Source organism: Pseudonaja textilis, chromosome 7 (genome assembly GCF_049901715.1).
Source record: "Pseudonaja textilis isolate UNSWEBS1 chromosome 7, rPseTex1.2, whole genome shotgun sequence".
NCBI lineage: Eukaryota > Metazoa > Chordata > Lepidosauria > Squamata > Elapidae > Pseudonaja > Pseudonaja textilis.
This window is the reverse complement of record NC_141996.1, coordinates 45323425-45345788: the sequence shown is the minus strand read 5'-3', so window position 1 is coordinate 45345788 and position 22364 is coordinate 45323425. Positions and strand designations below refer to the sequence as shown.

The following is a 22364-nucleotide window of genomic DNA, read 5'->3' as shown; positions in this document are numbered from 1 at the left end:
TTTACTTTCTATTTAATGCATTATAAAGAGATTCTGCCTGCTAAGTGTGGCCTGTGCTGTTCCTGTGCAAACTTTTTATAGACAATCTCAGAGTAATTAGACTGTGGGTCTATCGTATGCTTGATATTCCATCACATAATATACAGTACTGAAAAGATATCATTACATTAACTGCATTTTTTAAAAAATGAAATACTACCTAAAAGTTTAATTGTACCTTCAAAGTGTGCAGTAACTTAATTTTTCCCATAAAATGGAGAGCCATTCATTTAATCTTTTTTTTTTCATGTGTGGGCTTACCAGAAGAGCAAGGAGTCTGAAATGAAGTCCAAACATTTTTATACAACTCAATAGAGTTAGGTGTCCAAATAAAAGAAATATACAATCTGTGCTTCTGGAAACTGGAGCTCTGTAATAGTGGGAAAGCTGCTTTCTATCTCTAGTCTAGTTGAAAGAACATAAAAGTTCAGGTTGTGGGAGGAACACTATTGAAAAGATTATTCCATATGATACCTCTGATGTCTGTAAAACTGAGCCAACCCATTGCTTGAGTAGGAGACCTTATACTATTCCTTAAGTGCCTTAAAATCTTTTCATTGGCTTGCTCTGAATCCCAGCACCATTAGAAGTAAAATTAACGTCACAGCCCAACCACCTCACAGGATAGATTCGCCGCCATAATCTAATAAACAAACTTTCCACGTTTTCTGTCTCCTGAAGATTTATCAACTATCTGTGATCTCACACCTAGCTGTACGCTCCTCAGCATAAGGGCTTACATGCAAAACTACACATTTCTTCGTGGCTGGCCAGAACTGAGTACTCACGTCTTAAATTGACGTTACCCTATTTCAACTCGATTGCCCAATAATCCGCTTTCAGAACACATCTAAAGAAAGGAGCGTGCAAGTCTCTAACTATGAGCGACGTCACGGAAAACTACCGACAAACAGGAACTTCAGCATTGAAGACACTCGCCTTCCTCCTAGTTCATCAGGGTAATCTGAAAATCCCGTCTCTAATCGCCCCTAAACAGCAGAGGAGCAATAAAAAGTAGACATTCTCTGTTCTCTTCAGTAAAATTCCCGTTAGTAATGTGCATCACGCGTGGCTTAAATGGAAACTGCTCAATAAAAGTCCCTGGAAAAACCCCGGAGTTTTAGATATAAGCGGCAAAAACACATAGAAGAGTTTTGTTTATGCCTTTATTCTGTTTAAGAAATAAGATTCGGTTTTTTACGTTGTTAACTCACAATCCATATTAATATAGTATCTTAATAAAACTTGATACAAAACATTGTATTAGGGCAGTCGGTCCGTCGCAGTCCATTCTACGCAACAAAATTGTTGCGGGGGGAAAGGAGTGTGAGTTTCTGGGAAAAAGGTATGATATGCATATAAATGTAAATATATACTGTTAAAAACCTCAACAGTAACAACAGCTCGTCATCCTCTTTTCCGATGCCTTTTAAAAGTAATCTTGTCTCCTGACGAGTTGGAATAGAATAGAGCTGGAAGGGACCTTGGCGGTCTTCTCGTCCAGCCCCCTGCTCAAGCAGGAGTTTTTAGTCCTCAAAAGCTAGCCTATTATTTGTAACTCCAAGTTGATATTCTGTAAGTAGCAAATTAGCATGGCTCTCTTCTTCTTACCCTATCTGTCTATGGAGATTCTCAGTCGTCCAAGTCCCAATGGTGTTTTTTCCAAGACGAAACTGGACTTTCTGGTTTTTCTTTGAAGACATTTCGCTTCTCATCCAAGGTTTTTGGATGAGAAGTAAGACGTCTTTGAAGAAATAGCAGAAAGTCCAATTGCCTCTTGAAAAAAAATGGTTTCTTACCCAATTAGTATTAAGAATAGTTTATTTTCCCTTACAATGCATTATTTTCTATACCTCTAAGTTATTTGCAGATTCAGCAGTGTATCATTTTGCAGAAATATTAGTTGCCATTTTATTACTCTTGCAGCATGCTAGATTAGTGTTTGTTTTTCATTAAATGAAACATAAGATCTGATAAAGTATTAAGCCTGATTGGTGCCAAGGGTAGAGTCACTGAGGTCATAGGCTTGAACAGAGGAATTAAGATATGCAAAAATTTGCAAAATTGTTTACATGGTAATCAGAATAGGTTATATTATTAATTAATTATTAGTACAATTAGGTTGCATTTGTTGATTCTTATAAAACTGAGGCAAAGGAGTAATTTCTTATTTTAGACCTAATGCCTTTGTTTTCTTTGCATGCTTATCCCATGGCACTCCCTGTTGCTCACCATCTTACTGGTCCCACATCAGGCCCTTGTTGTACACTCACCTGGATTATATGTTCTGATTATGCTCTTTGTCACTAACCACACCACTGCAAACTCCCAGGTTTGTGGTCCTTTGGTGACAATCATATCTGCAGGGATACTGCAGTAGAAATGTCTTTGATATCCAAGTAATGTAATTCTTTACTGTATTTCTAAATCAGTTTTATTTATTTATTACATTTGTTTGCCACCCAACTCGCCACCAGGCAATTTGATCCTGTGGTTGACCAGTCATTAAAGTGTTGAATATATTTATACATGCAAGTATATATATTTGTATCCATACCAGACTTCCATATTAAATTAATTTCATTATTTAAAATAATTCTTCTAATCATACACATGTACAAGTTCATGCACAAGCCAGAATCAGCACTGCATAGCAACCCCATGGTTGCTGTGTATAGTCTCAAGCAGCTTTTCCAGATGTGTCAGGGGAAAGTTAAGAGGAAGAAAATAAGTATTTCTTGGACCAGGGTGTCAAACTTGCGGCCTGTGGGCCAAACTTGCGTCCCATGTCATGTGCTGGCCACGGCCACGGCCAGTTAGCAAAGTGGGAAAAGTCATGATATGTCACATGGCAATGCTGACAATGTGAGTTTGACACCCTTGCCTTAAATATTGGATGCAGGATTATCCACAGCAGCCTTGAATGCATGTCACAACTTGGGATACCCTACATAAATGCATTATACACTTCATTTCTGCCTTCATGTACTTCAAAGCTGGTCAGGATTACTGGAATGCTGAAGGCAAGCAAAAGAGGATAGCTACAACATCAGGGCCTCTATTATTCATGGCTGAACTTTCTCTAGATCTGTAGTAGAGATATACATAATGGAGAATATGAGGCACAGAATAGATTTGTGGAGGGCTGTTTAGGCAAATCTCCTTGGCTGAGCTGTGTTGACCTATGCCTAGAGTTCCTGGTCCCCAACAGAATCATCCACCTCCTATAGAATTTTGTAGCATTAATCAATCCCACTTCTTGGTTGCTGCACAACCATAGATGCCACTACACATGGATAGGTAGGAACAAACTATAATCAGGGTTAAAGATGCAGGTTGTTTATTTGAAAACTACACAGAATTACTTTTAATTAATTAGAATTATATATTAAAGTTATGTAACTTTATTGCAGTCATTAACTAGCACAAGGAAATTGATATCCAAAATTAAATTAACAATATTAGGATGGTTAGGAAAATTACATGCATGCAAAAATTGTGCTTAAAAAATAACAATTTTAAATTAAAGTTAGCTAAAGGGCTTATTCAGGCTACACATTCAATAAGAAGTTAAAACTTAGCAATCTGGAGAATAAAAATCTTGAAATTGCAATATAAAACACAATACAAATAAGATATACATACATATATACATGTGTAGCAATGAATAAAGCAATGAAGTATAAATCAACGAGTAAGCCTCTTTGCTAAAATTTATTGTTGGGGTTTTTTTTTGGGGGGGGGGTACGCTTAATCATAAAAACATCTGAGAAAACTTGAAGTTTCCAATCATCCTTTATTGTCTTCCACAGTATCGTACCCAAAATTTCACTTCTGAAGACTGAAAAAAAAAAAACCTCAACAGGAAATGCGTAACTCTGACGGGAGTATATCTACAGCTTGCAGCATTGGTTGCTACCTGTCTGGGAATGATGTTTGTGTTTTTCTTACACCGTGAGGAAGGGGTGAGAATTATGATTTTACAGTGCTGCCAAATCTGAGGGAGAAAAAAAGTAAATGTTACTGTACACAAATCCTATTGCCTACAGAGGAAAAAAAGAAAAGAAAGGAGAAGGAGGAAAGGAGGGTTTAGAGGGGAGGAAAGCTTTCTCCCACTCCACGATTATCACCCCTCCCTGATCAAACAATGGTATAGTCCGGAAGCAAGCAAAGTCGGGGTTTCCCCCATGCTAGGAGGCCAGGCTAAGCTTAGATTTGCTGCCGCCGCCGCCTTCTCCTCCTCCTTTTCGCTACTGCTGTTTCTCCGACAGCCATTTCGCGAGCGTCCATCGTGAGCACCGAGAACTCGGGAAGGCGGCGGGTCCCGTGTGGCCAGGGTGAGGAGGAGGAGGGCCCAGGGGATGGCATGCTTGCGTGTGGTGGGGTTTGGGAGTGCTAAGGGTTTCACTGGGGTCACGTAGAAGTGGAGATGGAGCTTGCCTAGAGAGGCGCGTTTGACTCTTAAAGGGGGAACGGTTAGGCAGGAGCCCTTCAGGACGTTGGAGCCCAAGAAGGGAAATATTTCGGTTCTTTTCCAAGCGGCTTTGTGTAACGCTTGAAGGACTCGTGCTAATTTCAGGCTAGCCATTGCATGGCTTTGGGGTGGGGGGGGTGAATTACAGCTGCGTGGTTTAGCTCCCCTGTTCCCCGTCTCAATTATTACCTCCCCCCGGGCATGCCTGGGCTCTTCCCCATTCTCCACTTTACCCAGACTTCCACCCTCTCCAAGAAGAGTTGGAACTCTTCTTCTATCACTTCTAGAAACCCCCAGGTAATCTACGTCCAGTGCAGAAAAGGCTTCTGGAGGTTGAGATATTGGGCCCACCAGCTGGAAGGGACTAAGTAGAGTCAGGGAAGTGAATAATGTCCAGCTTAAGTGTGCCTAATGAAATGAGAAAAAATATCTTTGTACGGATACCATCCTTGGAACAATGAGATATAAACTAATGGAATACATATGCAAAAGAGCCAGAATGTATGGAAGCAAAATTGCTTCTTTACCTGTGTGCTCAGAAAAATTGCTCAGAAAAATAAAGGGAACACAAAAATAAGACATCCTAGGTCTGAATGAATGAGATATTCTTATTCAATACTTTGTTCATTACATAGTTGAATGTGCTGACAACAAAATCACACAAAAATTATCAATGGAAATCAAATTTGGCAACCCGTGGAGGTCTGGATTTGGAGTTACACTCAAAATTAAAGTGGAAAAAAACACTACAGGCTGATCCAACTTTGATGTAATGCCCTTAAAACAAGTCAAAATGAGGCTCAGTAGTGTGTGTGGCCTCCACATGCCTGTACAACCTCCCTACAATGCCTGGGCATGCTCCTGATGAGGTGGCGGATAGTCTCCTGAGGGATCTTCTCCCACACCTGGACTAAAGCATCCCCCAACTCCTGGACAGTCTGTGGTGCAACATGGCTTTGGTGGATGGAGCGAGACATGTGTCCCAGATGTGATCAATTGGATTCAGGTCTGGGGAATGGGCAGACCAGTCCATAGCATCAATGCCTTCGTCTTTGCAGGAACTGCTGACACACCCCAGACACATGAGGTCTAGCATTGTCTTGCATTAGGAGGAACTCAGGGCCAACCGCACCAGCATATGGTCTCACAACGGGTCTGAGGATCTCAGCTCGGTACCTAATGGCAGTTAAGCTACTTCTGGTGAGCACATGGAGGGCTGTGCGGCCCCCTAAAGAAATGCCACCCCACACCATTACTGACCCACTGCCAAACTGGTCATGCTGGAGGATGTGGCAGGCAGCAGAATGTTCTCCACGGCGTCTCTAGACCCTGTAATGTCTGTCACATGTGCTCAGTGTGAACCTGCTTTCATCTGTGAACAGCACAGGGCGCCAGTGGCGAATTTGCCAATTTTGGTGTTCTCTGGCAAATGCCAAATGTGCTGCACAGTGTTGGGCTGTAAGCATAACCCCCACCTGTGGACCTCAGAGTCTGTTTCTGACCGTTTGAGCAGCCACATACACATTTGTGGCCCGCTGGAGGTCATTTTGCAGGGCTCTGGCAGTGCTCCTCCTGTCCCTCCTTGCACAAAGGCAGAAGGTAGTGGTCCTGATGCTGGGTTGTTGTCCTCCTACGGCCTCCTCCACGTCTCCTGATGTACTGGCCTGTATCCTGGTAGTGCCTCCATGCTCTGGACACTACGCTGACAGACATAGCAAACCTTCTTGGCACAGCTCGCATTGATGTGCCATCCTGGACAAGCTACACTACCTGAGCCACTTGTGTGGGTTGCAGACTCTGTCTCATGATACCGCTAGAGTGAAAGCACTGCCAGCATTCAAAAGTGACCAAACCATCAGCCAGAAAGCATAGGAACTGAGAAGTGGTCTGTGGTCACCACCTGCAGAACCACTCCTTTATTGGGGATGTCTTGCTAACTGCCTATGCTTTTCGCCTGTTGTCTATTCCATTTGCACAACAACACGTGAAATTGATTGTCAATCAGTGTTGCTACCTAAGTGGGCAGTTTGATTTCACAGAAGTGTGATTGACTTGGAATTACATTGTGTTGTTTAAGTGTTCCCTTTATTTTTTTTGAGCAGTGTACATTTCCCTAGACCCAAATTAGTTCTCAGTTTTCCAAGATGGAAGAAAGTGTTCTTGCTTTCTAGCTGTATAGTTTTTATTGTAAAAAGGACTCCATACACAGTGACACTCCTTGGTATAGCTCTTGTTCTCATTTTTAAGGTGAATGAAAATGTTTAGATGTAGATTTTCCCTAGCAGTAGAGAAATACACTTGAGATGTAGAATGTATACATGTCTGCTGTCCTCTTCACTGAAGCTTTGGCCAAGCCTTTATTTTATCTCTTGGTTCCCTTTCAGCAAAAAGAAAATTCCCACATGTCCCAATGAGAAATGCTGTTTAAAAACAGTGCTGAAATTAACTTTTTGTGAGTTTCTAAGCCCAGTTGATGAAATGAAAGGCAATTTATTTGATATATTAACTATTGTTATTATTCTGTGAATAAAATATATAAACAAAGTTGAAGATATTTTTTTTTCCTGCTTATTTAGCAGATATAATGTGATGATTTGTGTTCACAGCACATAGACTAATTGTACATTTTGTTGTGGCAAAATGTACAAACTCAAAATGATTCTCTAAAAAAGATACCTTAGAGCTGCCAAAATTAGTCCCCACATTTATTTATGTGATAAATTGTGCAAAATTGGCTGCCACAGGCTACTCTTGAGATAGTAAAGTCATTACTGAACTAGTACAAAGATTTAAACGCATTAAAATGAGAAATTGTTGAAGGGACACTGGGTTTTTTTCTGTGTGTTACACTAATGATTTACATATTTAAGATGCTCTATAGCAGTGGTGGCTAATCTTTTGGGGCTCCTGTGCCAAAAATTGTGCGCACGCTCACGTGCCAGCACCCAGAAGGCAATGCACGCCCCCCCCCATGTCCCCTACGCATGTGTGTGCAATCCCCCACCTACCTATCCCTGCCACCTGGGGATGTGCTTCACAGCTGATTTTCCGCTGGCTTGAGGCCTTTTTTGGCCTCCCAGAGGCTTGAAAAAAGCCTCTGTAGGCTTTTCAGGACAAATAATAGGCCTGTTTTGTCAACGGGCCTATTCATCCTGCAGAGGGTTTTTTCAAACCTCTAGGAGGCCGAAAAAGGCCTCAAACTGGCTGAAAATCAGCTGTGGGGGCACACATGTGCAGTGAGGTAAGTTTGCCTGCGGCTCGTGTGTTGGCACAAATGGCTCTGTGTGCCACCTCTGGCACATGTGCCATAGGTTTGCCATCATGGCTCTATAGGCTGATCATCTTATATACCATAAATCTGTGTGACCCACAGTAAAGATAATGTGTTTGTATATGAAACAATTTTTAAAAATCCAGAAACCTGTTCCTTGTAGCCTACAACAATAAACAACAATCACTAGGTTTCAGCCATACCTATCTCACTGTAGAAAGTATTTTCAATTTTGAATCAATTGGGAAATAAAAATAACAGTCCAAGGTTACTACACTAGTCAAATTAAAACCGAGTTTTTTCTGTTTTTTCTGTCTGACTTGTCAAACCTTGTGTGGGATGCTAAATATTTGATTCTTCGATATTGTGAGTAACAGTAACAATATATTGTTAAACTTCTCTCTTTTAGGAGCATTATGACTGAAGAGCAATTTGTTAACATTGATTTAAATGATGATAATGTTTGTAGTGTATGCAAATTAGGAACAGAAAGAGAAACACTTTCCTTCTGCCACATTTGTTTTGAACTAAGCATTGAAGGTAAGTGTAATAAAATTTCAGACAGCTGGAAAAAATATCTAACTTTAATAAACAAAACCTTTCAATTTCCATATTAGTGATGATAGTAGCTTATAAATGTATTCATGTTTTGCTAACATCGCTCTTTTCTTTGGAGGGATCCTTGAGTGGGAAGATGAGTTTGTTTGTTTTGTAGAGTTTGTTTCTAGTTTAGAACTTTGATTTTTTTTCAGAGTTATAAATCACATAGTAATCCTGTGTAAAAAGGCTCCCAATTCATCTATTTCTCAGAATGGTTCTACAAATAAAAGAAAAAAAATCACTAAAATGTAACTCATATTTATAATAGATTTGTATTAGGATTTTGTGAATTTATAAACGTAAACTAATCTTTGAAGCCAGTTTGGTTTAATAGTTAAGACACTGGACTATAGGTGAGAAATTTGAGTTCTGATCCTGCATTATGCATGGACCTAGTTGGGTAACTTTGGACCACTCACTCATTCACTCTTAGTTGTAGGAGGAAAGGAATGGTAAACCAAGTTGTAAACTTTTGCCTATAGTTACCATGAACAGGGATGGACTCAAGGACAAAGTGGGAGGGCGGGAGGAAGGAACCTAATATTTCCTCATATATAGTCACTTCTGTCATTTTCTAATTTGATAACATTGCTTTATCAGTTAACAATTTCCCCTTAGATTTTAAATATATATATATATATTATAAATGCTTACTTTTCTATATCTTAAGTTACGGTTCCTTAGTTTTCTCAATGAAATAATACTTCTCGTGCATTTTGTCAAGAATTTGCAGATTTGGACAAAGCAATTGTCTTGCAGTACTGAGTAAAATAGACACATTTTTATTAAATTTCTGGGAGATGCAAATAATGAGACTTTATTCAGAAAACCAGTGACAGTTTTAAGCTTTGTAAGAATTTTGTGACAAATTGTGCTATGAAAAGTAATAAGTTCACTAGAAAAATCCCATATCTTTGTTTTACTAAACAGATTGCATGACACTCCCATTTGTTATTTATGAACAAAGATAATTTAATTTTCTGCTTTTTCAAGATTCGTAAATTAAAGGATCCAAGTTTACTAGATCACTCACATGAAATAACGATAAGTAGCCATGCAGATACTCTGATATGCAGACACTAATATCAGTGCTCAGAAGGTGCTCAAAATCCTTAAAACTGAATACTGTGTTCTCTTTCTCCCACCCCACCCCTGGTCTCCCTCCCTCCCTCTCGCTCTCAGTGAGTAGACAGTATTAGATGCTCCTGATAATATATATAATTATTACTTTATATTCAAATGTACATAGAATGGTGTTAGTGAATAATTAAGTTAATACTTTGGACTATTGCACTCCCTTACACGCTTATTTAAACATTTGCACAAAATTATTATTGGACATTGGTGTTACCAAAATATAACTTTATCCAGTTTCCTGAGCTAATGTTTTGATTATATTCACATTCAAACTTAGCCATGATAACTCATTTGGTAACTCTTGGTCAAACACCCACTTTGTGGGTTCCAATTCCGCCTACCTCTCTGAGTTGCTATAATACTTGTGGGGGGATTTACATTAAGGGAATCCCCATTTAGGTCACTTTTAGCTCTCAAGGAGGTATGCTATAAAACAACCATGAAATTGAAAAAGTATATTTCTATTATTCACAAAGCATCCTGGCAAAACTAGATAAAAGATGTAACTCCAATATCCATTGAAAAAGATCTGCATATTATTTCAAATGAAAAGAGTTCAGATTCATTTTCAGTTGTGTAAACATTGTTTAAGAGGGAAATTGGAGCTATATACTGAAATTTTTTGGGGTTTTTTTTTTGGAAAAAAATTATATTACAGAGAAAGTTGCTCCAAATTTCATGATGTTGAAATCTAGTTCTAGTACAGGTAGTCCTCAGCTTATCACAGTTCATTTAGTGACCATTCAAAGGCCCTGAAAAAAAGTGATCATGGACCATTTTTCACACTTCCAACTTCCACGCATCCCCATGATCATGTTATCAAAATTCAGATATTTGGCAACTGACTCATTCATGACGGTTGCAGTGTCTTGGAGTTATGTGATTACCTTTTGTGACCTTTGACAAGCACACTTAATGGGTAAGCCAGTTTCAGTTAACAACTGTGTTACTAACAACTGCCGTGATTCACTTAACAATTATAGCAAGAAACTAGTGAATTGTAGTTAATTGGGCAAAATTCACTCAACTGTCTCGCTTAGCAACATAAATTCTGGGCTGAATTGTGGCCGTAAGTTGATAACTACCTATAGCTAACCATATTTGCAGCCTATTTCCAAATTTCCAAGAGACACAAAGAAATAATTAACACTGCTATGAGATATTGGAATAAATTTATTATCAAAGTAATTAAAGAAGTAATTAAGTAATTAATGAATTAATGAAATTTTATATATGAAGTTATATATAAAGTATTTTCAGTCTATAATTTAATATTATTCATGGAATCATACTACTTATTTCTTTTCCCCCCCTTTTTTAGGAATACCGAAGTCTGATCTTCTGCATACAAGATCATTAAGGGGACATAGAGACTGCTTTCAGAAATTCCACTTAATAGCAAACCAGAGTTGCCCACAATCGAAATTGTCTAAAAGTACATATGCAGAAGTGAAAAACATTTTGAGCAAAAAAATTAACTGGATTATACAGTACGCACAAAACAAAGATAGAGATTTGGATTCAGATGGTTCGAAACCAACACAGCATCGGATTTTTAGTTTTAGACATCAGAGAGAGAGAAAGTTACTTCCACAGTTTGATTCCCAAGTCCCTAAATATTCTGCAAAATGGGTCAATGAAAGCTCTGGGAGTATTACAAACTGTTCACAGAATATTTTAGAATCAACAGAATCCAGTGATTTTAGATTTCACATGTTGCAACAAAGAAGTGCACCATTTTGTTGTAATAATTCATTATGGTCTAGTCATAATCAGTCATCAGAATTGGGAAAAACCAAAAAAGAACCAGATACTTGTGTACGAAGATTTCCCCAATACAGCAGAGAGCAGTGTAAGTGTGAGAAGTAATTTATAAACTCATTTGTATATATAAACTCTGTGTAGCACTTAGAAAATAAAAATATTAACTTGTAAGTATTGAAAGAAATAAATGCTCAGTTGGTGCGTAACTTTATTACAATTTGAATCTAGCAAAGTTTGTCAACTAGTCCTAGGCTAAAGAAACATGATTTTTAAACTGAACACATACTAAATAATATGTTCTCTCTTAATTCAAAAACAATAAACCTATTACATTTATGGAACAACTGTTTTATTTTATGCTTTCTTAATGTGATCTAAACTTACCTTCAACAACATAAGCTCCATTAAAGGAGCTCTATTTTGTTTTGATTAAGCATGTATATTTGCATTGTTGACTAAATACAGTTCATCTACCTACTTAGAGAATATAATGTAAAGCTACTTATAGCAATCCTGGATCAGCTAGGAAGACTTTAAATTGATGGATTCTTCTGGAAGCTTCATAAGCAGCTTTAAATTTTGTTAATCAGTCTGTATTTATTTTCTGGGTAAATCTACAACATAATAGTTATTTCAAAGTATAAAAAGTATAAAAGTATTTCAGAGCATAAAAATTATTTGGATAAAAGTTGGATTGGATGCATCATGTTAAAGAGAATGGTTCAAAAATTGCAAAAGCAGCTATTCTCCACTTATATATTGCATTGTACTTTAAAAGGGATATTAGTGCTTTTAGTAATTTGATTTCTAATTGTGAGAGAAAAAGAATCCTAATCCTGTATGTATGTATGTATCTATGTACGTACGTATGTATGTATACGTATAGAGAGTGTGTGTGTGTGTGTATATATATATATAGTTTCTTTAGTTGCTTCACACATATATATATATATGTATATCTATATGTATGGTATTCAGCTTTGTTTGGGTATTTTCCCACGTCATTATAATTGTGCTTTTAAAGTTGTAGCAACGTTTCGGCAGAATCTCATCTGCCATCATCAGGCTTCTGTATATTCACATATATTCACAGACAAACACTATACAGAAGCCTGGGAAAATACCCGAACAAAGCTGAATACACAGACATACACACACATACTCACTCTCTCTCTCTCTCTCTCTCTCTCTCTCTCTTTATACACACACACACACACACATACATACAAACAAACATTGTTTAATTTCCCATTTATACACACTCATTAACAATTTACTTTGTTTTTAATTCTTACCAGTGAATATGATGCCTCAGAGAGAAGTTGAGCAGCTGAATGGGAAACTACTCAAGCAAGTCCATGGTGAGATACATGTTAATATTTGCTGATTAATACATGTTTATAAGACTGTATTTTCCCATTTTATATTCCTAAAAAAGATTTATGCTATGTATGTGTTGTGTGTACATACGCATGCATGCATATGTAAGTTAAACTTATATCAGTCACTGAAAGTAAATCAAAAACAGTTTCAACCATTTTTTTAAATTATTATTAAATGTATATGCCAATTCTGTCACCAAGGAAGTGACTCTGGGTGGCTTATTTGCTATATGTTCTGTAGCAATATTTCTTTTGACTCACAATAATTATGGGTAACAGTCAAACTTAAGGGAGACATGGCCTACATATCAAATGGCACTAAAAACAAAAAAATTATCTATGCCCCAGCATTCTTTACACTGTGCAGCTCTCCCAGCACTCATATATTAGGCAGTTAAGATTCTGATTGGAGAAGACAGGTCTGAAAGTACTTGGAAACATTCTGTGACTATATAACACATGAAAGCCACAGGTCAGAGCATTGCTTGTTTATCTGTCATAAAAATTGTGCACTGCAGAGATCAGATTACATGAAGTCCTCAATTTAGCATTCTTTATGTGATCCTGAGTGATCTCGTATTACCCAGCTCTATCATTCCATTATTTGGTATGGAAACAAACATTAAAATTAATGTTATATATGTTCATGGTAGTGAAAGGAAATGTGTAAGAAAGTTAACTGTGTATAAGCATAAAGAAGTTATGACAGCAATGTTTGAGATTCATGCCTTTAACATCACTTTTAAAGAATGCATGAAAGTTTTTTTCCCTCAGAATAAAATCAAATTTATTTTAAGGGTAGCTATCTTTTAGGATGTGAAACATGTCAAATTCAATGGAAATTTATAGAGAGTTTGATTTTTTAAATATCAGTGAAACTTCCATTGCTGGAGGATGTTAGGAAATATTGGATATTCATTCATTCCCATGTCAGTAACCTTGTTATTTTAGCATGGTACATTATGCATCTTGCAGCAAAAATGGATTGTATTTTGAGGAACTACTCCAATAGGTACAAACAGATTAATGAGAGTTTGTGCCAGAGAAGGAATGATGCACAAGAATAGAATTGCCCCTAATTAACTGGTAAAGCACAAGAGATTCACATTTTCCATAAGGAAAATATGATTCTAAAAGTCAGTCTCATAGATAACACAGTACTGGACTTTGATTGTCTCAGGATGAGCAAGGATAAACAGTGAACTGACAAATACCTAATTAGAGTTTCTCAGTTTGGGAAGGTATGGGAGAACCAATGGAAATCTTTTCTGTCACTTAGTTGAACAGTATCTCATGTCTTACTTACCAAGACAATTTAGAAAGCTAACAACCATCAATAGAGTGTCCCTGTGTGGATATTTATTAAAAGTGTGTATATTTCACCTTTTTTTGATACAGTCTCATTCTTTAAAACCCAGTTTTCTCTGTTCTTCAATTACATATACCAAGCAGAACTTGGGGGAGATTTTCAATCAGTTCAGACACCTTAGTTTTACATTGGATGTATTAAAAATCGTCCCAAATTGCTACATTTCATGGTAGGTTTGTGTTGAGTCTGGACACAACTACAACTCACATTTTAAATTTTGTTCTTAGATATCTCATAAATGAAAGTACATCGTTGCAACACTTAATTCATGTAACTATTTGATGTTCTAGGCTAACATACCACCTTTATTGATTTCAGATGTGTTTGAAGAGTTAACAAAACAAGTACAAGAAAAAGACTCCTTAGCTTCTGAGCTTAATGTCCGTCATATTGCTATTGAACAACTGCTAAAGAACTGTTCAAAACTGCCATGTTTACAGATGGGACGGGCAGCCATGAAATCCAATGTATCCATATAGCCATGGCAAACTTGCATTTTCTACTTTTGCTTCTCTATGATTTAGATTTCAGGGGGAAACTTGCACATTTGAGCAGTATTTTGGAAAAAAATAAGCTTGTGGATACACAAGCTAGCTACATGTATTTGCATTTTTAAAGACAAAAAGATGGCTAGTGTTTTCATTTCATATAATCATTTCCATTATTAGTTGACAGTGGTGCGGTGGCCTAGAGGTGGAGCTGTCACCTCACAATCAGGAGGCTGTGATTTTGATCCTAGGTAGAGGCAAATATTTCTCTCTGAGCACTCTGAGAATATATCTGCTGAAAAAAACTCCACATTGGCGCCAGGAAGGGCATCTGGCCAGTAAATACTCAGCTCCATTCAATTGCCGAGACTCCACCCTGCAAGGAATTATGGGGTCATTAAAAGAGGATGATTTCCATTATTAGTTGAACTGTGTGAATCCATTGCTTCATGGTACATGGGGCACCATGTGTTAAAAACATGGGTTTAAAAGCCTCCCACATTGATTATGTGCATGCACATACGTTGCCCAAACATCATGATATGATTACTATCTCTGTACTTTGAGCAGTATATTTGGAGGAATGGTTTGTGCAAAGAATTCTTCCAAATGAATTTCCAGTTTAATAAATATTTTCCTTTGTCACCGATTACCAATATTTCAACTTAATTTAACACTTCTAACCATTTGTAAGTAACCTGGGATAACAGGTGAAATACAGTTTTAAGTATTAAGAAATAATGGAACCACCAGTATTAATCTACATTTTTTATTTATTGCAAGCAATATTTTATTACTGAATTTTATAAAAGAAACAACTATTTTAGGTACTTTTCCAGATCTTTTTATAAAAGTTTTGAATTATAAATAGCATTTTACCTGGTGTAATGGGTGTTTACTCTCTCTTCAGGACAATATAATTACCTTTCATGATGGAGGTTGTTTTTTAAAAAAAGCTTTTTCCCAAAGACATGATCTCAGTAGTTGTACAATATTATCTTTAATTTTAAGAGTGTATAATATCAAGCATTACAAATTTAAGCCAAGAACCTACTTTTGGAATGATGATTCGAGCTTTGTTAATATAAACAAAGCTCAACTTCAGTTTTATATGTGAATTTCTATTGTTTATAAAAATAAATGGCTTTGAAAACATATAATGCCTCAAATTAGTTGTTTATATTACTTTATGTCATTTGTGAACTTTATAGAAACTATGAAACTGTTAAATGCTATATTAGGTGATGGTCCAAATATTTTGCAAAAGAAATGTTTTGTCCCTAAAATACAAAATACTTGACACTCATGGGACAAAAGTTGCATAGGCTGAAAGTTGACTGAGGAATCTCATTTTGGTAAATACAAGCTGTCCTTGATTTCCAATTGTTTAATGATTGTTCAAAATTATGGCCTCAGAAAGAATGACTTATGACCTTATACATACATCATGAGAGTGAAGAAGATTTTAAACTGTATTACAAAGTAGCAACAATGGTGCATTGGAATATCTGTAAGAAATGCATATCTTTCAAATTTGTTTGCCACCCATTCACCACAAATGGACTGTAACTTACAATTAACTAAGCAAGAACTGATGGGATCACAAAATAGACCAAGTGCTCTGAGTTTTTAACATTCAAAAAAGACAATCGTCTGCCATATACACCACCCCAGATTTAATAATTGTTGATAAGACCAAAAACTGGATAGTGGACATTGCAATACTTTAACATAGCAAAATAGAAAAGAAAACGGGGGGAAAATTAAAACAACAACAACAAACATTTAGTTTATTGTCATTGCACCTTGTACAACAAAATCAAACACCATCTTCGGTGCACATCGTGACCATGACCATGAAAATAAACACATCCTTCACCCTTCACACATTAAACCGGAAACCCCTGACACTACACCAACACTGAACTATACAGCAGAATTCAAAAGAGCTACTGCCTGGGATAGAAGCTCTTTTTCAGCCTACTTGTCCTTATTTTTGTTATTCTGTACTGTCTGCCAGATGGTAATAGTTGAAAAAAAAGGGTTACCAGGATGAGATGGATCTTTGAGGATGTTTTGAATTTTCTTAAGGCAGCGGGAGCTATAAAGCTCTTCCAAAGAGGGGAGAGGGCAACCAATGATCTTCTGGGCAATGACATTAACCCTCTGGAGTGCTTTCCTATCTGCCACTGTGCAGTTGGCAAACCATACAGAGGTGCAGTATGTTAAAATGCTCTCTATGGTGCAGTGGTAGAAGGTCACGACCAGTGGTTTTTCATTCAGTTGTTCTTTTCTGAGAAGTCTCAGATAGTATAACCTCTGCTGGGCCCTTTTGATCAGGGCTGCAATGTGGGCACCCCAGGTGTGGTCCTCTTTTAGGGTAACATCCAGAAACTTAAAACTGGCCACTTGCTCCACTCGGTCTCCATTGATAAGCAAGGGCTGGATGTCTGATCTACAGACTAATTTAGCTGCAGACCTGCAACTAAAAGAGCAACTGTGCCAAACTAGAAACTAAAGAATGTATATGCATCAAATCACGTTATTATGCTGCTTTTAAATCAATTAAATAACAAAGAGTTTCAATCCTAAAGCTTTATGAGCCCCAGTGACTTCATTGCAGCATCAAGATATTTCAGCTAGAGGTCTACAGTAAGGAATAGTAAATTTTCTACTTTCCATAGCTTTATTCATTCTTCCCTAATCTGAGCAGTTTATTACAAAGCAAAAATAACTGTTCCTTTAAGGACTGAAATTTGGTAAGAGAGTGATATTTCTTAAAATGCAAAACATTTTCAATTAAATGTTAATTAAAATAAAAATATTCAAAATCATAAATATAAAAATGAGATGAAAAGTCTCTTCATTTGCAGGGACAACTAGTCACATAAAATTAATTACAGAGAAATTGATGGTAAATGGCAACCAAGACAGGATCTGCAACACTTCTGCACTGATGACTTAAAAAAACAGTAAGAATATTCAGTATTTTTCAAGCCTGAACCTGGTAGGCCTAGTCAGTATGCTAAGCACCAATATTAAGCCCAGGTTCTGATACTTTTATGAAGTTATAACAATAACCAAAAAGTGGCAATCAAAATGCAGCCATAAGTGGTGCATTATAAGTATTAGGTACAAATCAAACCAGCCAGTAAACTTCTGGAGCATTCCATTCTTTTTTTTTTTTTTTTTTGACAATATTGATTCAGACATTGACCAACTGGATGTCTCTTAGAATGTAACACCTCAAAAGTGTTTTGTGGTATTTCAGATGTGAAATTTTGTGCAATATTGGCCTGTTCATGTATGGAAAAAAAATAGAATGATAACTTTTGCACAATCCTGGTTATTATATTCCTCGCCATACAAAAAAACCCTCATTTGTATAATTTTCAATAACAATGTGAAATTTGATATTTCAATTAAGTAGGCAATTTATAACTAAATTGAAAGAAAAAGTAAAGTAAAACTGAATTAGTGTATGATTATTACATATCTATCAATAGTAGAGACCTTCAAATTTCTAGGGTCTACCATATCACAAGACCTAAAATGGACACCTAACAACAAAAACATCATCAGAAAAGCACAACAAAGAATGTTCTTTCTGCGCCAACTCAGAAAGTTCAAACTGCCCAAGGAGCTGCTGATCCAGTTCTACAGAGGAATTATTGAGTAGCATCTGCACCTCCATAACTGTCTGGTTTGGTTTTGCAACCCAACAGGACAGACACAGACTTCAGAGGATAATTAGAACAGCAGAAAAAAACAATGACTACCAACCTGCCTTCAATAGGGGACCTGTATACTGTACGAGTCAAAAAGAGGGCTGTGAAAATATTTATAGACCCCTCACATCCCGGACATAAACTATTTCAACACCTTCCCTCAAAATGACTCTATAGAGCATTGCACACAGAACAACTAGAAACAAGAACAGTTTTCCCCTGAAAGCCATCACTCTGTTAAACAAATAATTCCCTCAACGCTGTTCAACTATTACAAAGTCTGCACTATTACTGTTAATCTTCTCATCACTCCTTATCACCCATCCCCTCCCACTTGTGATTGTATGACTGTAACTTTGTAGCTTGTAACCTTATGATTTATATTGACTGTTTCCTAGTATGGTTTGATTGCTTATTGTACCCTATGACTATCATTAAATGTTGTACCTTATGATTCCTGATGAATGTATCTTTTCTTTTATGTATACCAAGAGTATCTGCACCAAGACATATTCCTTGTGTGTCCAACCACACTAGGCCAATAAAGAATTCTATTCTATTCTATTCTATTCTTATTACATATGACTGTAGATAATGCTAGTATTTTCCATTTTCTAGGAAAATGCAGAAGTTATTTAAAAAAAAATAAAAAAATCTAAGAAAATCATACAGTACCAAATTTTTCTCAAGTATGCTGTACTATGTATGCCCTCTGGTGGAAGATGTTATATGCTGAAAATGCATCAGGTATCAAAAAACAGCTCTATTGTTATAAAAAAAAGAATAGACAAGCCATGCACTATTGGATCATAGTTCCAGATATTTCCTTACCTGAACAGAGGGGGAAAAAAGATCATGTGGATGGGCAAAAAAAACAAGTGAAGCAGGAGTGACTTTCAACTCCCTACTGGCTTCCCCATTGAGTTTCATTGTGGGAAGCTGATAGGGAGTATTAAAAATTTTTCCCTCCCTCCTCCTCTGGCATTCTTTCACTATCTTCCTTCATTACTTTCTGTCAGTATTTTGAAAGAATACAATGAACCTTGTTAATAAAAATGGTAACAGTTCACAAAGTTTATTAGGTACAAAGAAGCGTTGATAGACTTACTGAGAACGCGCCTTCTCAGATGGCGTAGACAGGATCCATGTATGTATTCAGCTCTGTTCAGCTATAGACTGAATAGAAAAACTGAAGACACACCCCTTCCAAGCCACTGTCCAGTTCTGAATGAAGTCGAGGCCTTCTTGTAGATGCTGCAAGAGTCCCATCTTTGTAGAACATTCATAATTAGTAATATCTTAAGTTAGTCCAATACACAACATGATGGCCAAAAACATAAAAATGGGCGGGCCTGGATCCTGTCTACACCATCTGAGAAGGCGCGTTCTCAGGTAAGTCTACCAATGTTCCTTCTCCAGAATGGTTTCAACAGGATCCATGTATGGGACATACTAAAGCAACATCCGATGGGAGGGATTCTGGCCCTAATGATTCAAATCCTGTCAGTACCTTTTTGTAGTACTCTCCTTCCAAATGCTGCCTCCGTGGAGGTGAGAGTCAAGTTTATAACATCTAACAAATGGTGAAGGAGTGGACCATGATGCCGTCTTACATATTTCCTCCACTGAAGCCTGAGTACTCCAAGCTGCTGTAGTGGCTGCACTACGTGTTGTGTGAGCCATGATGTGAGATGGAACAGGTACCAACCCCTGTGCTGTGTAGGTGTTAGCAATGGTTGCTCTAATCCATCTGCCTATGGAAGAAGAGGACACCCTCTGACCTAAAGAGTTCTGATGATAAGAAATAAACATGGATTCTGTCTTTCAAAGGAAGCTCTCCTTTTTATGTAAATATGGTATATGCCAAAGTTTCTTTCTGGGGTGAGATGGGTTTGGACAAAAAATTGGCAAAATGAGTTCTTGTGCCCTATGAAAATGGGAATTGACTTTTGGTATAAAGGTAGGATCCAATCATAAAACGACATGATTGGTATGAAAAATACAGAGATCAGGTCTTGTTGACAGAGCTGCAAGCTCAGATATCCTTCTGGCAAATGTGATTGCTACCCAAAAAATTACTTTATAAGATAGGTACTGTAGGCTGACAGTTCTCGAGGCTCGAAAGGTGAAAGCATAAGGGTTGCCGGACTTTGGTAAGGTTCCATCATAGAAATCTATGGATGACCCCGGTCTTAAATTTGATGCCTTTGAGAAAATGCAGAAGGATTTTGTGATAAAAAGTCTGAACTTGTACATGATAGTACTGATGAAAGTACTGCAACCTGTCTACAAAGAGTTGCCAGGGCAAGACCCTTGTCCAGTCCCTGCTGTAAAAATTCTAAAACCTGGGAGATCAAAACCTCCCCAGGGTCTGAGCCCTTATCCTTGAACCAATTACAGAATACTTTCCAAGTGGCCTCATAAAGCCTAATAGTGGATTGTCTTCTGTCTACTTATATAGTGTTAATGATCTGTGTGGAAAGGTCCGTTCTCTTCAGTAGTCTCTTCTCAAGTGCCAGATGGCCAATCGGAGCCATTGATGCTCTGGGTGTTGAATTGGGTGTTGAATTGGCCCCTGGCTGAAAGAAACCTGTTGGGAGGAATTCTCCATGGACACAACACTGACAAACTGACCAAGTCCACGAACCACGGCCTCCTGGGCCAATATGACACCACAAGGAGAATCTCCACCTTCTGTTGTAGGGTCTTCCTGATGACTGCCAAGATGAATGGCAATGGAGAGAAGACATAAAGGAGTCCCCTTGGCCACTGATAGCGAAGGGCATTGACTCTCTCCGCTCTCCGGGACGGCAACCTGGAGAAGAAATGAGGCAATTGATGATTCGTCTCAGATGCAAAGAGATCCAATATTGGGTGTCCATATCTGTTGGAAATTTCCTGGAAGAGAAGCAGATGCAAAGCCCACTCTGCATGATCTATTGTGGATCTGCTTAACCAATCTGCCTTGACATTTTGCAGCCCTGAAATATGTTCAGCTTTTATCGAGAACAAATTCTTTTCCACTCAGCTGCAGAGACAGGAAGCCTCTTTTTGCAATGTCTTGGATTGTGTTCCTCCCTGACGATTGATGTGCGCCTTAGTGGCCACACTGTCTGTCAGGATTAACACATCTTGTCCCACAACTAGTGACTCAAAGTCCCTGAGAGCTAGGTGGGCCGCTCTTAACTCTAGCCAATTGTTACTATGTTGGAGGACAATATCATTCCAAATGCCCTGTGCTACCTTGTCTCAACAATGGCCCCCTCATCCTGAAAGACTAGCATCGGTAGTTATGGTTGTGAAATATCTGCCTTTAAAGGAGTATCCTTTATCTAAGGCTGAAGTCCACCAAAGCAAGAATGTTAATACCTTGGTTAGCAATCTTACTCAGATGGGTGAGGTACCTTTCAGTGTTCTCTGAAATGGTAATAAAAACCACTGCAATTCACGAGAATGTAGTCATGCCCATCAAGATATCATTTTGCCTAGTAATTTTGACATTTGGGCCAGGAATGCCATTCGTATGAGAAAGAAATGAGCCACTAATGCTTTAATATCCTCTCTTCTTTGCCAAGAGGAAAACTAAATCTGATTCAGTATCTATTATCGCCCCTAAATGTAAAAGTCTGGTAGAAGGCTCAAAATGACTCTTTTCCTGATTAACCCAGAATCCATGGGATTCTAAAGTTTGAAGGGTGATGCACAAGACCCTAGTAGCTAAATCATGGGAAACAGATTGGATTAGGATATTGTCCAAGTAGGCCAGTATTCTAATTGGAACAGTTCTAAGGTGAGCTGTTACAGCTGCCAGGACTTTGGTAAATGTCCTGGGGGCAGATGCCAATCCAAAGGGGCGGGTTCTATACTGAAAGTGTTGACCTGCATAACAAAATCTTAAATACTTGCGGTGGTCAGGTAGGATTAGAATATGCAGATACACTTTGGTAAGATCAATTGAAACTAAATAGTTCCCATGTCTCATGTTCTTCAAAATAGATTGAAGAGTGTGCATCTTGAACCTATAATAAATAATAAAGGAGTTTAGTCCTTTGAGGTTTAAAATAGCCCTCCATCCCCCTGACAATTTGGGAACAATAAATAACATAGAAGTC

General features: G+C 37.7%; 1 protein-coding gene across 3 annotated transcripts; it reads left to right on the top strand.

Annotated features, from left to right (window-relative positions):
• Positions 1-3851: 3851 nt before the first annotated feature.
• C7H21orf91 (chromosome 7 C21orf91 homolog) lies at positions 3852-15681 on the top strand. 3 transcript variants are annotated; one of them, XM_087937529.1, is made up of 5 exons: positions 3852-4004; positions 8194-8324; positions 10843-11373; positions 12584-12646; positions 14355-15681. In XM_087937529.1, the coding sequence occupies exons 2-5, from the start codon at positions 8201-8203 to the stop codon at positions 14513-14515; spliced, it is 879 nt and encodes a 292-aa protein (XP_087793655.1). In that variant the 5' UTR covers positions 3852-4004; positions 8194-8200; the 3' UTR covers positions 14516-15681. The 3 variants fall into 3 exon arrangements, with proteins under 3 accessions (XP_087793655.1, XP_026556434.2, XP_087793654.1); XM_026700649.2 differs by lacking the exon at positions 3852-4004 and adding an exon at positions 4192-4376; XM_087937528.1 differs by lacking the exon at positions 3852-4004 and adding an exon at positions 5572-5713.
• The last annotated feature ends 6683 nt before the right edge of the window (positions 15682-22364 follow it).